This window comes from Eptatretus burgeri, chromosome 7 (assembly GCF_056783735.1).
Source record: "Eptatretus burgeri isolate ZD-2024b chromosome 7, Ebu_testis_v1, whole genome shotgun sequence".
Classification (NCBI taxonomy): Eukaryota; Metazoa; Chordata; class Myxini; order Myxiniformes; family Myxinidae; genus Eptatretus; species Eptatretus burgeri.
Genome location: NC_140967.1, coordinates 88623769 through 88641268, shown reverse-complemented (window position 1 = coordinate 88641268; position 17500 = coordinate 88623769). Strand labels below are relative to the sequence as shown.

At 46.1% G+C, this 17500-nt stretch overlaps 1 protein-coding gene across 7 annotated transcripts in view; it reads right to left on the bottom strand.

Annotated features, from left to right (window-relative positions):
• The window catches only part of USP34 (ubiquitin specific peptidase 34), a 341601-nt gene that overhangs the window by 215460 nt on the left and 108641 nt on the right, over positions 1-17500 (bottom strand). For 4 of the 7 annotated variants that reach the window (XM_085890368.1, XM_085890370.1, XM_085890369.1 and 1 more), the window contains exons 12-17: positions 11379-11504; positions 7984-8113; positions 7446-7579; positions 5791-6434; positions 4889-5139; positions 4572-4687 (exon numbers count right to left, since the gene is read on the bottom strand). In XM_085890368.1, coding sequence (XP_085746494.1) covers positions 4572-4687; positions 4889-5139; positions 5791-6434; positions 7446-7579; positions 7984-8113; positions 11379-11504 — 1401 coding nt within the window. Of the gene's footprint in view, positions 1-4571; positions 4688-4888; positions 5140-5790; positions 6435-7445; positions 7582-7983; positions 8114-11378; positions 11505-17500 lie in introns of those variants that run through there. The other 3 variants (XM_085890372.1, XM_085890373.1, XM_085890374.1) reach the window with 3 other exon arrangements.

Sequence of the window (17500 nt, the reverse complement as noted above, 5' to 3'; positions counted from 1 at the left end):
TGATTGAGTGAGAGGCCCAAAGACTCAGCCTCATTGCGGGAGATGCCAATGATCCGAAATCCCTTGGTTTCTACAGCGTGAAGCCGAGAAAGGTAGGAGGCAGGAGCACCAGCCCAGAGGAGAGAGCAGTACTCCATCAGGCTGCGGACAAAAGTTTTGTAAGTGGTCAGGAGCTCAGGTGGGCCGAGGAAGGACTTTGCATGACGGAGGATTCCCAGTCGGCGACTGGCTTTGGAGGCGAGGATTGAAATGTGGCTTTCCCAGGAAAGGTCATGGCAGATAGTGAGACCCAGAAGCTTGAAAGAAAGGACTTCTTCCAGAGGATTGTTGAGAAAGTGGATGGGGGGGGGGGGGGGTTTCTAAACGGTCCTTTTGAAGAGACATAGTGAGAGTGTGAGATTTGTCCGGATTGAAAGACATGTTCCACGTGTTGGACCAGTTTGTGATTTTATCCAGATCAGCAGCGAGCGAAGAAGCTGCTGCTTGCCGGTCTGAGGGATGACAGATGGTACGGCAGAGGGTGGAGTCATCAGCAAAGAGATATAGAGGATTTTACAGAGAGTCGGAGAGATCATTGATGAAAACCAGAAAAAGAACAGGGCCCAGAATGCTACCTTGAGGAACTCCAGCCTGGACAGGAAGAGGGGATAAAAGAACTCCATTTAGGGCCACACGGTGACTGCGACAGGAGAGGAAGTCTGCGAGCCATGAGTGGAGGTGGCCTTGGATACCATAGGAAGAGAGTTTGGTGAGCAGGGCAGGGTGCCAGACTGTGTCAAAAGCACGTGAATATGTCCAGGGATACGGCTCAGATTTCCTGTCTGGCATTGAGGGCTTCCATCCATTGTTGGGAAGCAGAAGCAGCATATCCAGGGTCGAGTGACCTGGTCTGAAAAGATGATCAGAAATCAAGCCATTTGAGAAGAGGAAGGATTTGATGTCTGAAGCGATGATGGATTCCATTACCTTGCTGATGATTGGGAGAAGGCTGATTGGTCTGAGTTGCAGGGATCTGTTTTTGCACCTTTTTGTGCAGGGCAGTGATGTTTGCTGATTTCCAAGCAGATGGCAGATGACCTTGAGCAAATGAGAGGGTGATTAGAACAGAGAGAGGGTGAACAAGAGCAGAGAAGCAGGTTTTTAGGACACGTGGGCTGATGCCGTCTGGACCGGTTGCAGAATCTGAGTCGAGGTTGGACAGCAAGCTCTCCACCTTGTCAGGAGAAAAGGACACAGAGTCCAGGGACAGTTGGGTGCGACTGGGTAAGGTGGGTAGAGAAAGTGATGGGTTTTGGACACAAGATTTAGCTGCAAACACCGAGTTTAGGCATTCAGCTTTTTCACGTGCGGTATCAGTCGTGCAGCCATTTGAGGTAAGGGAGGGGATGGAGGGGGAACATACACCAGAAACAGATTTGATTAGATGCCACCAGGATTTTGAGGAGGGAGAGAGGTTTGAGAGTTCAGATTTGAGATGAGAAAGAAGTTGTTTTGTGGCTCTTCTGAGGGTAGATAGTTGACTTGGAGATCAACTATCAGATGCAGTTTTAACAGTTTAACACAAAGTCCACAAACAGTGGCTCAACACTCAATAGGCATCCCAAGACAACTGAACCACCAGTTAGATGGAGCAATGTCTGAATCGGCGTACACCTCAGAACGCTACAGGCCAAAGGGCTTCCTATAATTGATATCGGTTTGGTGCTTCCCGAGTCAGAAAGTATGTGGCGATTCGGTCTCACACCTATGATGGCAGCTGTACGCCAACAACTCTCACTTTTTGATCACAGGTGATCCTGACAAACCAAAAAGGGTGCCATAGTTTTGTCGGTGAGCTCGGGACACCAGTGTGTTTGTGCCGATTCTTTGTAGAATGTGTCCGACTGTCCGTCGTTGTGAAATCTGCCTCTGGAAGTACAGCTCTGAGGTTGCTTGCAAAACCATAAAGGCCCGTTCAAAATTGGCAGAGCAACTTTATACACTCATATTTCCCTGTGATGAACAATCATGGTAAATAAGCGAGAGTTATTTTGCTGCAGCTGCCACATCACCAATTTTTTTCTCTATATAATGGAAGGAAAGTATTGTTACGGTTCTAGGAACTGTATGCATACAAACATACAGTCGTCCCGAAGTCAGTTATTCCGTTAAGTATATGTGTAGATAGAACCCCTCCTTGTGTTTAGTGGGATATCAAAGGGGTGCGTTGCAATGTTTTTTTAGTTGGATTAATAAATCTTAATATCCCCTCCATTATGAACCACAGTACCTTCCTCTCGCATGGGCTGAACAAACGCTTGTTCGCCTACTCGCACAACCGGAGACTCGCTGTACGAGGCAAAATCCTCTTGCAGTAGTTCCTTTTTGGCGAGTCCGCACGTGTGGAGTGGGCAGGCTTCCCGGTATGGCCGAAACCCCGCCAAGAAAGGGCGGCCCCATGGAAGCCCCGTCCAATCAGGGTGAAGTGACGTCGGCTTCACCAAGGCCCCTCCCCGCTGAGGGCGATCTATAAATTACGACACCATCCTCAGGGTAGAGTGCTGAGAGGGAGATTGAGTGAGCTGGAAAGTGAGTCGTCTTGGGAGTAAGCTGGAAACCCTGATCCCCGCCTCGGACTCCGCTCTACTTGACCTGGGCTCCTTCGCCGACACGGTCTCCACGCGGGCGGCCGTGGACCGAGCTGCACGACCATTGCCAGGTGCCGCACCATGGAGCATTCCTTTCCCCGGAAATCAGGTACCGAGAACTGCGACCTGAACTCCCTCCCTCCCTCCCTGGCTGAAAAATTCCTTTGCCATTCAACTGGGTTTATTTTGTCCGAGTGTGCGTCTGAGTGTGTGGCGCCATCTTTAAGTAGAAACTGTACAAGTTATTCGTACCTTGTAAATCTTGCCTGTATTATTCTCGTGACAAGTCTGCCCTGTGTCTGCTTTATAAGTTGCTGTAAAATTGTCGCACTACATCTTTCTCTCATCTTCCCCTGCATAACACCCCAATAAACCTGTTACCTGTACCACATAACTTTCCTCGCTTTATTGTAAATAAATTATTGTAGAAATGTTCTCGGTTTGTTTTCATCTTTTCCTTCATTGGTCCAGCATGGTTCGGATCTGAGTTTTAGCCGGGTCTTTATTCCCGATATTGTTCATTCTAGCCAGTACGTCCTTGGTAGTTCCGCTCGGCTGCATCCGATCCGGAAAGGTGGTTGGTCGTTGGTAGAGTGATCCGGATCGGGCAAGGCGTACCGAGGGCATGGTTCCCTGGTAGACGACACCGCGTGGTTAATTCGGTAAATTGGTTCTATACAAAAAAGACCCTATGCTACACGGTAGAGGTATTGGCGTCCACGGTCGGTTGAGCGACCCGCCGCGCCACAAAATTGTCCGTGAGCGACGGCCTACAATTCTGGGAGTCTGGTGGGAGACGACGTAACTTTTCCCACCTCGTGGTCGATCTCGCCACCAGACCTCCGGCCCGCAACAGTATGTTCTTTGTGTGCATGTATGAATGTTCCATCTACTCCGAGAGGATTTGACCGAGAAAGCTGAAACTTTCAGGGATAAATGAGGACACCCTGAAGTTGTGCCTGTGCAAGTTTTATATGATTCTATCAAGTTTTGAAAAAAAAAAAAAAAATTTGCCCATTTTGGCATTTTCTTCCTTTGGGGGAAGAGATGCAGTTTTAATTATCAAAGATATATATATATATATATATATATATATATATATATATATATATATATATATATATATATATATATATATATATATATATATATATATATATATATATATATATATATATATATCCACGATGTATTATACATGCACGAAAGCAGTACGCTCGTTTTTGCTTCATACACATAACTCGAGCTATTTTTATTTTCGGGAGCCATTGAGGCAGCGGTCTGTTGCCTATACAACACCCAAAATAAAGGGATGCATCAGAAGAACGTGTTGCACGCTTGGAAAAAGATCGCCCATCGGGCGGGTACTCTGCTCGTATTTATAACGGACGCTGATGTGGCAATGAATTTAAATGTACACCAATTTCACATGGAGATCATAAACAAACCCTTTTCCATGAAGTAATCATAATGATTGAAGAGTATTCGTCATAGAGAACTAACTTCTCTTGGACGGTATTAATCACAAACAAACCAACAAAACGAGAAGAATTAATGCTGATAGAGATAAATCAGACGTGTGCGCGTATGTCAATGGCAGATAAGCACATCAAGTTGCTTATGATTAAAAACAAAAAATAAATCAAAATACTTGTGGAAACAAACAAAATTTCTGGCAATCACAGTTCGGAGCGTGACGAACCATTTTTTCTGTGCTGACAATGGAGATACGAGAATGAGAAGAAAATGACTCAATAGTGGGGTGGCAGGGAAAAAAAAAAACAAAAAAGAAAAAGAAAAGATGACAATGAATATTGCAAATTACTTTGGTGTGCAGTAATTAATTCCCAAACTACAGTACACCCCAACCCCCCCCCCCACCCCAGCACTCCATAACCCACAGCAAAGATAGTAAATAGTGTAAAGGTTTCTCACGTTACTCACAGCATTGTTGTCTTGAACGAGGTCCCAAAGTAGCGTGTTCCCTTCTCGACATACATCATCCAGATTCACATCCATCACAGCCACATCCCCGGCCTGATGCTTGTGCACAGTTGAAGCTACAAAGTAAACGACAAGTATGAGCAAAAACAGAATGGGGGAAAAAAAAATGAAACAATACTAATGATTCACAAGTTTGGAATCCTCTGAAATTCATGTCTTTTGGCTGTCGTGAGATTCCCAACGTGGAAAAAAGGATAGTTCCCAGTGTGTTGCATTTGGTGGGTTTGGAGCCACGTGATGATGTCATATCTATCCACCTGGTGCCAAGTGCCCGTGGTACAGAGAGGACAAGTCGGCCAATTGTGATGGTTGCAAGCGCGATGTCAAGTCAACGTGGGAATTGATTCGTGCTACTTCTTCCTCCTCCTCTTCCTCGTCTTCTTCTTCCTCGCAGCCAGAGCCTGACTCCTCTCCGTCAAAGTCGGCCATATTTTTTTCCGACTTGGCACTCACCTGAGAACTGCTGCAGCTTACGTCATCTGCACTCAGCATGTCCTCATCTAATCCTCTGCACACACAGTCAGGAATAAAGCGCTGAAGGATCGAGTCATTTCAATCCTTCAACCAGAACCAGAACACATCAAACAAAATGGGCTCAACAAAATACAGCAAGCGAACTAATAAAGAAGAGCAAGCACAACATGACGAGTTCTTCACCAATGCCTTAAAAAGACAAAGATTCCTTGAGGAGCAAAGCAAGCAGAAAGCAATCACAGTGAGCAGGCCAGGTGGAGCACTTGGGCACAAAGGTCCCAAAAAGCGCTTCACACAAAAATCAATCAAAGGAAAAGCTGTCCATTCAAGAAAATCTGTCAAGCCTGCTTTGACTGGTGTGTGTGGTATTCCGACACAATCACAATCACAAACAGAGGAATTTGCAAAAATAATCATTGTGTGTTAAACACCAAGAAAGCAAGCTCGGTTTGTCGTTACCAACAGCTTTGTTGAAGCAAACTATTTACAATAGCTATCGTTTTCTTCGGCAGGACCTTGAAACTTTCAAAATTTGATTTTTGACATCGTTAAGAGAATTATCACAAATAATTAACATAGAAACAATGGTACCAGTGAGGAAGACTTTAGCAACTCAAACTCTGAGATGTCTTTCCATGCACAAGAACATACTGATGTTAGAAAAGCAAAAAGATTGCCAACTTACCTATCAACTTGAGATTGGTGATGATGGTGATGGTGGTGGTGGTGGTGATGATGGTGGTGGTGGTGATAGGGGTGATGATGAGGCCGACGGTGGTGGTGATGGTGGTGATGACGATGGTGTCGCCTGTGCTGCGTCATGAACCCACAACAATCGAAGATCTCCGTCGGCATTCCCTCGGCTGAGAGCTCCCCAGCAGAGCTCGGCCGTGATGCACAGCCCTCAACCGATATGCAACCGACTCCTCCGTCACCTGCACCAGCCACCGAGGCACAACCATGCTCGGCACATATAGGACGTCGCTCGGCGGCTCCATTTTCTGCTTGATGTCCAAGTCTCTGTCTTAGCTCATGAAGAGATGCTGTGCTACCTGTGCTTCGAGCAACGTCGCAGTCACCGCTCCGCCGCACAGCATCGTCAATGCCTTCGTCCAGTGCCATGCGGCTGTCCGGAGATATACTGCTTCCCACTTGGCTTTGACTGCTTTCCCCCTCTCCGCATGCCGCTCCTGCTCCACCAGCCCCACTGCTACTGGAAGTACTGTGCAGGTCTGCATCTCCATGACTCGAGTCCTCACTCTGGCTACTGCAACTCACACCATCCTCACGACTGTTGCCTGCATCTTCGGAACTGGCCTGCACAGACTCCTGAAAAAAACATCAGCACTTCTTAACCCAAAACATAGCCAATGACAAAAAAAACCATAAATGTAGTAAAATGTATGCAGGAAAGCTTTTTACCAGGATGGAGACTGGAGAGTGACGACCAAGGGGCACAGCTTGAGAGCAAATAAGAGATTAAGGCAGGAACAAGGCAGGGGTCAATTACCCAGACTCATTAATGCAAGGAATCAACTTCCTGAGAAGGTGATATCACTAGGGACAGTGGACAGGTTTTAAATGGAATTACATTGGTGGTGAGAAGCAATGGGGATTGACAGATACAGGGACATAGGCAGAAATGGGAGGGAGAGTGTGAATGGATGGAAGTGATCCGTGGGTGCTATCTGCTGTCTAGGCTTCTTGGGATATTGAATCTTTGAGTTGTGGGTGTTGTCAAATATTTTGCAATTGTTGATGTTCTGTGTGATACACCCCTTCCCCCCTGCTCTCGCCCTGCCGATCACATTGAGTGGATGCTGGGTTTGATTGCATGTGCGATGCGACTGTGGTTGATGTCGTGTGGGGTGAGGGTGGCTCATGTTTTGGAGGACATGGATGTGGCACAGACACGGTGGGCCTATTGGCCATCTCCTTTATCAAGATTTCCTTGTGTAACCACGATGAAAGGTCGTGAAAACGACAACAAAGGTAGGGCAATCAAATGCCATGACAAATTATAAACCTTTGAAGGGGAACAATCTGCCATGTATAAAAAGGGGTAGCCATAGGCACAAGCGGCCTGAAAGGAGCAACTGCGAGCAGCTAAGTGAGCAAAAATGTGAAAACATCACTCCCTATTGGTTAATGGATGAAAAGCCAAATGTTAGCTTTGAAAATCCTGAGGTGAAGCCTCAATTACGATATCAAAATAACCGAAACAACAACACAAGACACACGCAAGCATCAACTGAACAATTCCAAACAAGAATGTCAACTTTATATTTTATTTTAATGCCTCACAAATCATTGGCATAACATCCGAGTACCAGAACTTGCCTCCGAGTCAGATAGTGGGGGTTGTTCCGGCTCCTGACTGGATCGAGTGGTGTTTTCTCCAACCATCTCCATGTCGCTTCCACCACTTCCTTGCGTGTCGCTGTTCTCACTGCTCTCAGGACTCACAGGTCCAACTGCACTCATGCGCATGAAAAAGACGCCTATGATGGTACTCACCTCTCAACTTCTTCATTTTGTCCTCATTTTACTCTTATCTGTGGAGGTTCTAAACCTATTAAAAAAAAAAGATTTTCGTATTACTTTGTAATGACATTATAACCGTGATGCCTTTCTTACCTAATCTTGTTCATCTGTTGGTACGTCATTGGCAAATTTCCAATCACTTATCAGTGTGCAAACATTCTGTTGCGTTTTGTTATGCTCGACGACAAATCTCATCATCTGGATTGTAAAAAGAACCCAGGATTACGCCATTCACATGACCCCAAAATCGGGTAGCGATTTGCTCTCCTATTCTCAAAGGACTTTTGTCCATCCCCTATCTCTCCATGACTCCACACCAAATTATACACGGTACCTTTTTTGGGCCCAAGAGGTGGCCCCGAGTTGAGCAACGAAGCAAAAGAACTCTGCTTGGATAGCTGAGACTTGGTGGCAAGTGCATTGTTCCACAAAGCCTTGATGAGCATTGAGGCTAGGTACAACGTCTGTCAGACATAGGGCCGCAGACATGTGCGAATGCGACGAAGTCAGGCTGACAAATAGCAAAGCTAGAACACTTTGTATCAATGAAAACACTTAACCAACACAAACATCGAACGGACGTAAAATAAACAGGAAAGATTATGATCGAAGCATGAGACTGATCCTTTTTGAACCTCCCAGTTATTGATCCGAAATGACGAGGTGGTGTGGAATGCCAATCTGGCCTGTTTTTCAGATTATTTATCTTAAGTTTTGTCAAACACCCTGTGTAGTTCTATGAAGGGTACAAGAAGAACGGCAGGGATTAAACAAACAAACAATAAAAAGGTGGAATGCAGTCAAATGAGAGATCGTTCAGCGGCCTCATGGTGAGGACACCGAACAGGGAATCCCACAAGTTCTGGGTTCAAAACCAGGCGAAGGCAGCAGTTTTAAGGATGCATGTTCCAAGTTTATAGACTCCAATCTTGTTGAGAAAATTACCATGTTACCACCACAATGTCAACAAAACCCAAGTGGCTCAGTAATAACCTTCAGCGAAGAGTTATTTATGGATGTATAAAAATAGAAACTAGAGGGTTGCAATCAGAGATCGCTGATGCTTTCATTATAACCAACTTGTAATATTAGCTAATTGGTAGCACTTGAAATTATACCTCACAAATGAAAAGTTCCCCCCTCACCAAAAAAAAAAATGCAGGATAACATGGACCCCAAGACTAAACACTTAATGCCTTTCTCTGGGAACCGTAATTATGATAATATTAAATCATAAAAATTAAAGAATTGTAAATTGATAAATATTGAAACAAAAAAAAAAATCCATAATAATAAATGTGAGTGTGAATCAGTCAGTCAGTGTGTGCGTGCGCGTCTCCTCCGTAACTCCGAAACAATGAAACCGAGCGGCCTGAAGCTGCATGCATACCAAGGGAACTCCAAGGGAGGGCACGAGTAAAAATTGGGTGTTTGGGTTAATTAAAACACCCCTTTTGAAGACAATTAACGGCCATATTTAATTATATCCTTTATCAGGTGCATCCTCGGTCACCGCTCTCGACGGGGTCTCAATGTGCATCCTCAGTTCCCTCGCTGGGGTCTGAATTCGCCATTTTGATCGGCCTGCTCAGCAATGCCTTGACTTGGAACAGGCCACAACGATTTCTTAACAATAAACTTTTTTTTCCCCACTTTCCTCACTCGTATCATCAAATGCCTGATCACCATCTCTAAGAATTGCAGGATACATTGCAATGCTTATATACAGCTGGAGGCGCCAGTGTTTGTGGCTGTATTTTATGTCCACACATGTCATAACCTCTAGAATCTCTTAAACCAAGCCAAATTACAAAATTTAAGCTCCAGAATTGAACTTAGCAACAGTTCAGACTACTACAAAAGTGTGTTCATTTGTCAAATTCGGACATAGTTAAATATTTTGGATGTCTCCGGGAGGTGTTTAGAATGATGGATTGGCGATCGCTTAATCGCTTGCCAAGCCAGTCATTAAATACAATTTGAGTTTGGAGGATCGGATCACATGGACAAAATAACTTGAAATCTGGAGTGAAATCTGAAAATGTTAAGAAATCGGCGGTCTCGATTTTTTGCGCGTCTAAGCCATTACCAATCAGCTTGGTATCGCTTACCAAGCCAGCCGTTCCGTATCAACCATTTAATCGGAGTGCTTGCTTTTGTGCTTAAGCCACCTGCCGAGCACCCAACAGTCGATCGTGGTACAGTTCGTGTCCTGATTGGGATGTATAGTCAGCAGTTGCTACAAGGTCGAGGTACATATGGGTCGATTTAGATCTGTCAAGGGACTCTCCACGTGTATGTATGCATGCCGGCATGCTTGGTTATGGATACCATGGTGGGAAAGTTTCATCCTGTATCTTATGATGATGATGATGATGAGTGGTTGGGGTTTTAACTTTTAACCTTGGCATATTTTTGAAATTACTGAGCAAAATTTTTTTTTTCTACCCGTCGCAATGATTGGCAGCTTTTCATAAAGATTCATGTCAATGCACATTATCCTTAAAACGTCTATAATGCAACGTTTTTGAATATGTTCTCCATCTCTCTTCCATTCTTGCTCCACCCCCTCCTAATACAGTGCAGCACCTTTTCTTCTTCTTCTTCTTCTTCTTCTTCTTCTTCTTCCTCTCTCTCTCTCTCTCTCTCTCTCTCTCTCTCTCTCTCTCTCTCTCTCTCTCTCTCTCTCTCAACACCAACACCAACACCAACACCAACACCAACACCAACACCAACACCAACACCAACACCAACACCAACACCAACACCAACACCAACACCAACACCAACACCAACACCAACACCAACACCAACTCCAACACCAACACCAACACCAACACCAACACCAACACCAACACCAACACCAACACCAACACCAACACCAACACCAACACCAACACCAACACCAACACCAACACCAACACCAACACCAACACCAACACCCACACACACCAACACCAACACCAACACCCACACACACCAACACCCACACACACCAACACACACACACACACACACACACACACACACACACACACACACACACACACACACACACACACACACACACACACACACACACACACACACACACACACACACACACACACACCCTCTGGATGTGTCCGGGCGGTCCGCATGGTGTTTGCCTCCGGACATGTCCTGGCAGTGTTTGTTTCTGGACATATCCAGGTGGTGTTCATCTCTGGGCGATATTTATAGTATGACTGGTAGAAAATGTATTTCAGCCATTATTTTGTTTCCATCTTCACCGTTATTCTATGCAGAATCATTTTCATGAGACAGAATGAATTGTAATTAATGCTTCACCACATGTCAGCCTTCCCTTCCACTCACCTCATGCTGCCTTCCACTCCCCCACCCCTCCTTCTCCCCCACTTTTGTCTCCCCCCTTAGTATGTCCATCAGCAAAGTGACGGGTGGTATTTGCTAGTAATAAATAATTGAAACAGTAAACATTTGAAAATCTAAAAGTTAAAGAATTGAAAAAATAATTGCAAATTGGGGGGGGGGGGAATACTGAAATTGAAAATTGTGGGAAAATTAAACAACTGAAAATTGGGGGGGGGGAAGCTTGTTATACTGTGCATGACAAATACTAACTCATATCTGCAAATTTGCCCACATCGTGCCTCAACAGAACTTGTCTACCGATGTAAGAGAAGGCCCCTTACTACTCCGTCAAACAAACATTTGCCGTCCACCTACCTGTTCACTGTGAGCACTTGGGTGCAGAGATGAAGCCAGGCTGAGAAGGTGGCGCAGAGGAATGGGATCGAGGTGCTTGATGAGTGAAGGGAAAAGGTCATGGATGTAGCGACTGCAGTGTTTCAGCTGCAATGACAGGTTGAATATTTTCAATAATTTGCAATCAAAATGAAATGGGCAGTTGGTCAATGCAAGATGCAAACCCTGTTCAGTTCTCAATAACATCTCGCGGCCGGTGGTTTACGTATGCCTGCCGCACAGTGCAGTGCCAGGTGTTTATGCTGACATTTTAAAAAGCTATTTTACCTTTTGCTTGGGAAAATAAAACAAAATAAAATGAATCGACTGCAAAATTATTGTCTTGGTTTTTGTTGTTTGTTATTTCACGATTGAAACTTTAATCTCCATTCAAACCAATCGTTAGAATCATGTTGCTATAAAACCGTAGACATCAGCTTTACTTTGGAACATGTGTACTTTTGCAGCTGACAAAGTGCCTGCCAATTGTACAAATATAAGCAAAGGTTCTGCATCGTCTGGAGACGAGGTGAAGAGTGAGTTGATAATTGTGCCATCACACAGAGTACCATATTTTCTGGTGTATAAAGCGCGGCTGTGTATTTACTGCACCCGTTTTTCACCCTCAGAAACAAAAAAAAATTCCGGTGCGTTAACCAGCACTCATGTTTTTCGCCCTCAAAATAAATGAATATCCTGATCATTTTCTTTTCTGATCGAGATCTAAATACGTTTGTACATTAACTTTGTACAGAACAAAGTGACAGAGGTATCTACATGCTACTCCCATGTCTGCTTAATTTCATCTAAGTCATATTCTCATTTTCAAAAAGTTGAAGAGAGAGGAGAGGACACCAAGAAGTTGATATTTTTCTTTCATATTTTTTAATACTCCAAAGAGGATTTTTTTGTGACCAGAAAAAGGAAGAAAAGGGATTTATACCGGTATCATACATGCACTACATGTCCAAAAGTGTGTGGGCACCTGCTCGTCCGACATCTCATTCTAAAACCATGGGCATGAAGATGGAGTTGGTCCATCCTTTGCTGCTATAACAGCCTCCACTCTTCTGGGAAGGTTTCCACTAAATGTTGGAACATTGCTGCGGTTTTTGGTGGTGGAACAGGTGTCGTCTAACAGAGGCGGTCTCCTTGGGTTAACCTGAGGCGGTCCCTTTGGGTGGGTGCCTGGAATGTCCTATCCCTAAAAGAGGATGATCACCCATCTCTGTTATCATCTGAGCTCAAGCGTTCGGACATCAGTATTGCATCACTCTCTGAGGTTCGGGGACCGGATTGCGGAGAGATCATTGCGGGTGGTTACACCTACAATTGGTCTGGTCACTCTGATGGTTACCATGCCCAAGGAGTTATTGTACCTGTGTCCAATAAGCTGACTCCAATGATAATTGAGGTAACACCGGTCAACGAGCGTTTTATTACAATAAGGATTCGTCACTCCTTGGGTCTCGTTTCCCTGGTCTCTGTATATGCTCCGACTGAGGTGAATGATCTCACCGTGAATGATGCATTCCATGCCACGCTCGAGTCTGTGATTGATCAGTGCCCCAGGCGGGATACTCTTCTTGTCTTGGGGGATTTTGATGCATCAACTGATACTTTTTGGGGTGGTTATGAGACATGTTTTGGTCCTCATGGGTATGGAACTGTGAACCAGAATAGCATGAAGTTCCTTGACTTTGCAAGAAGTCATGGACTTAGGGTGGCTGGTTCATGGTTTCAGTGCCCACAAGCTCATCGCTGGACTTGGTATTCCAATGCTGGTGGTGTGGCAAAGGAGATTGACCATGTGCTCATTGATGGTGGCTCGAGGATGATACAGAACTGCAGGGTCCACTGGAGTGCTCACTGACCACAGGCTTGTTGTAGTAACTCTGAAATTGCAGATTAGATCTGGGAAATGGTACCATCCCAGCCTCGGCTGGATGTTGGCAAGTTCAAGGACGAGAGAGTAGCTGAGGAGTTTGTGAACAGGCTGAGTGGGGATTTGGGGGGTGGGGGGTCTGGGTGATCTGGGGAATCCTGAAGAGTTGTGGAGTGCCTTCAAGATCACCGTCATTGACGTTGCCGGTGAAAGTCTTGGAACTCACCGAAGGGTGAAGAAGATTTTTGTCTCTCAAGGGACAATGGATACCATTGGCAAGAGTCACAGGGCCAGGCTGAACGGCAGAGCTGAGCTGTTCAGGGAACTGAGACGTAAAACTGTACGTGTGCGAAGGGTGGACAAGGAGGCCTATGTGCAAGGAATCTGAGAGGGGGTAGAGTATCACCTGTGGTCAAGTGTTTCTCGTCCCGCATACAGGAGAATTCGCGCATTGCGTTACTCCAAACCAATCCCTCGGTACAATGCAGTTAGAGTGGAGGGTGGTGGGCTCTTGACAGAGGAGAACCAAGTGAAGTCCCACTGGGCCAGTTACTTTGAGCGGTTGTACCAGGCTGATCCACCAGCTGTCGAGTTGGATGTCAGGGGTGTTACCATTCCTATTGCTGACCCTCCAATCCACTGTGGTCCACCTTCGTTTGTGGAAACACAGGCTGCGGTGAACTGGTTGAAATGGGGTAAAGCTCCAGGGATCTGTGGCATCCATGCTGAACTTCTCAAGGCTGGTGGGAATGCTGTACTCATGTGATTGCAAGCAGTTCGGTGCTCTGCCTGGAACACAGGCATCATCCCAACTGACTGGAAGAGGGGCCTTGTTGTCCCTGACTGGAAAGGGAAGGGTGATCGCCGAGACTGCAACTACCACGGAAGGGTGACACTACTCTCAGTGGCGGGCAAAGTCTTTGCTCGAATAATTCTTGATGGTGTTCACGACCATCTGCTTGAGCACCAGCGTCCAGAGCAGTCAGGCTTTACACCAAAGAGGTCAACAATTGACTGTAAGCTTGCTCTTTGCGTCCTCACCGAACGCAAATGAGAGTTCTAGCAGGGGCTGCTTAAAACCTATGTTGATCTTTGTAAAGTGTTTGATTCAGTGAATCCAGATGCCCTCTGGAGGATCCTTCATCTTTGTGGAGTGCCACCAAACTGATCAATCTGATGTCTGAACTACACTGTGGTATTGAGAGTGCTGTGAGATGTGGTGATACCACCTACGACTTATTTCCAGTTGTTACTGCAGTTTGTCAGGGGTGTGTACTGGCCCCGACACTTTTCAGCGCTTGTATGGACTGGATTCTGGGGAGGATGTCGGAGAGATCACGCTGCGGGTGCATCGTTTGGGAATGTCAAGATGTCTGACCTTGATTTCGCAGGTGATGCAGTCAACTTTGCGTAGACTTTTGGGGGACCTCAAGGTGCTGAATGAGTCGTCAGAGCCACTGGGATTACAGGTTTCCTTGGCCAAAACTAAGATCCAGGCTTTCAATGACAACTTGGATGCTGCTATGTTGTCAGTACCTGTTTGTGGCGAGGATGTTGAGGTCACAGAGAGATTCACTTTCCTTGACAGTGATGTTAATGTCTCTGCTGGCTGTGAGGCAGAGGTCAATAGATGTCTGGGTCGGGCCTGGGGAGTCATGGATTCTTGGTGCTTGGTGCTTCTCGTCTTGCTCTACAGATTCGAGACTTGGACTCTGACCAGGGATCTGAGATGGCAACTTAAATCCTTTGGTACCAGGTCTCTTCGAAGAATCCTTGGCTGTCGCTGGTCAGACTTTAGGTCCAATGAGCGGTTGCTGAGAGATTTAAATGAGATTTGTTACCTGCATAGTCCGTGAGCATCAGCTGTGGCTGTATGGGCATGTGGCTCCTTTTCCTGACGTTGATGCTGCTCACCAGATTATCTCAGCGAGTGAGCCTCGTGAGTGGAGGCAGCCAATGGGCTGACCACGTTCCTCGTGGTTGCATCAGGTTGATCAGCATCTCAAGGAGATGGGGATGGCCAGACAAAAGCCCCTGGAGTCCCGGCAGAAAGTGGACGCAGCGACGGCGCATGCTCCCATTCCTGACCTGACCTGCGGGGATTTGCTTCCATTCAGCCACAAGAGCATTAATGTGGTAAGGCACTGATGTTGGGCAATTAGGTTGGGCTCGCATTCGGCGTTCCAATTCATCCCCAAGGTGTTTGATGGGGTTGGGGTCAGGGCTCTGTGCAGGCCAGTCACGTTCTTCCACACTGATCTCGACAAACCATTTCTGCATGGACCTCGCTTTGTCCATGGGGGTATTGTCATGCTGAAACAGGAAAGGGCCTTCCCCAAACTGTTGCCACAAAGTTGGGAGCACAGAATCATCGAGAATGTTTTTGTATGCTATAGCATTAAGTTTTCCCTTCACTGGAACTAAGGGGCCGAGCCCGAATCATGAAAAACAGCCCCAGACCATTATTCCTCCTTCACTAAACTTTACAGTTGGCACTATGCATTTGGGCAGGTAGCGTTCTCCTGGTATCCGCCAAACCCAGGTTCGTCCGTCAGACTGCCAGATGGTGAAGTGTGATTCATCACTCCAAAGAACGCGTTTCCACTGCTCCAGAGGCCAATGGTGGTGAGCTTTACACCACTCCAGCCGATGCTTGGCATTGCACATGGTGATCTTAGGCTTGTGTGTGGCTGCTCGGCCATGGAAGCCCATTTCATGAAGCAATCGACAAAAAGTGTTTGTGCTGACATTGCTACTAGTCAGTTTGGAACTCAGTAATGAGTGCTGCAACCAACGACAGACGATGTTTCCGTGTTACACGCTAAAGCACTCGGGCAGTCCCGTTCTGTGAGCTTGTGTAGCCTACCACTTCGCAGCTGAGCTGTTGCTGCTCCTTGAAAGTCACTGAGCTCAACAGTACGGCTCATTCTACTGCCTATGTTTGTCCATGGAGATTGCATGGCTGTGTGCTTGATTTTATACACCTGTCAGCAATGCATGTCGATGAAATAGCTGAATCCACTCATTAGAAGGGGTGTCCGCATACTTTTGGCCATGTAGTGTATTTCTTGTGGATTTGTGGTCCTGAAAAGGGCTATTTGGGTTTGATGAAGCTTTTCAGCTAAACCCGAGGAAATCCTCGTCAATGCTTTCCTCATAGAAGACGGCACATAACTCATTGTCCGAATCAGGGTAAAGCAAGTCCCTATCGCTGTCTACATCATTTGCAGCCTCATCCTCCCAAATGCATCATCCTATGTGCCGTCCATGTTGATTTCAGAAATGCTCACTTGATGATGTCTGACGGTATCTCCTCCCACACCTTGATGATCGAGCCGCAGATCATCAGAAGATCAACCTTTCTCATCCTCCCGATGAATGATGGCAGTCTCCCAGTCAAAACAATGCTCAGCCAACAGAGCGACGCAAGTAATGGTGAAAGTTCAACCAAGATGCATGTGGCCAATGCTCGTCAGAATACGGGCCAAAAATACCGGCGGGAAACACGTCACAAAATATTGATTTTCAACTGATGAAAATATCAAAGTTGTGGTCAAGTTTCATTAAAATCGTGTAGTTTCGGAGAAGAGAGCAAATACCTATTTTGGGGGGGTGGGGGGGGATCAACCTAATACTAATCAACCTAATACTAGACCCCACTAATAGGCGCAGATTTTGATGTGGTCCATAGACCTTCGTTCGGCATCAGATATGAAGTTTCATCAAAATTGTGTTTGGTTCAAGCGAGAATGACTGAAGTGTTTACAGACTCTCTGACTGACTGACTGACATAAGGACACTGCTCGATCGCATAAGCCAGTAGGGTAGAGTAATACTTGATTAAGCTACAAAGGCCTTGCATGCTGCAACGAGTTCACGTTTTTCATGGAATGAGTTGGAATAACAGAGGATGCTCAAGCTACAGCTGGCTTGGGAGGCAGCTTTCTGATACGGTAAGCCCAGGAGGTCCCCGTCATGTTCCGGGACCTCTGCCACCATGGGAGACACGTTGGGACGCTCATAGTGGCAAAGGAACTCCATGCCAAGTTGTTCATGCATGCGAGAGGGGGCTCTAGAAGGGGGTTGTTGGTGGACAGCGTGCTTTCTGTGGACATCATATAAAGGGAGGGGATCAGAGACCGAGGTGGACTCGCCATTGCCTCTGGATGCTACATTTTTGACTGTGGTGGTTGCCAGCACTTTGGGGAGGAGGAGGAGG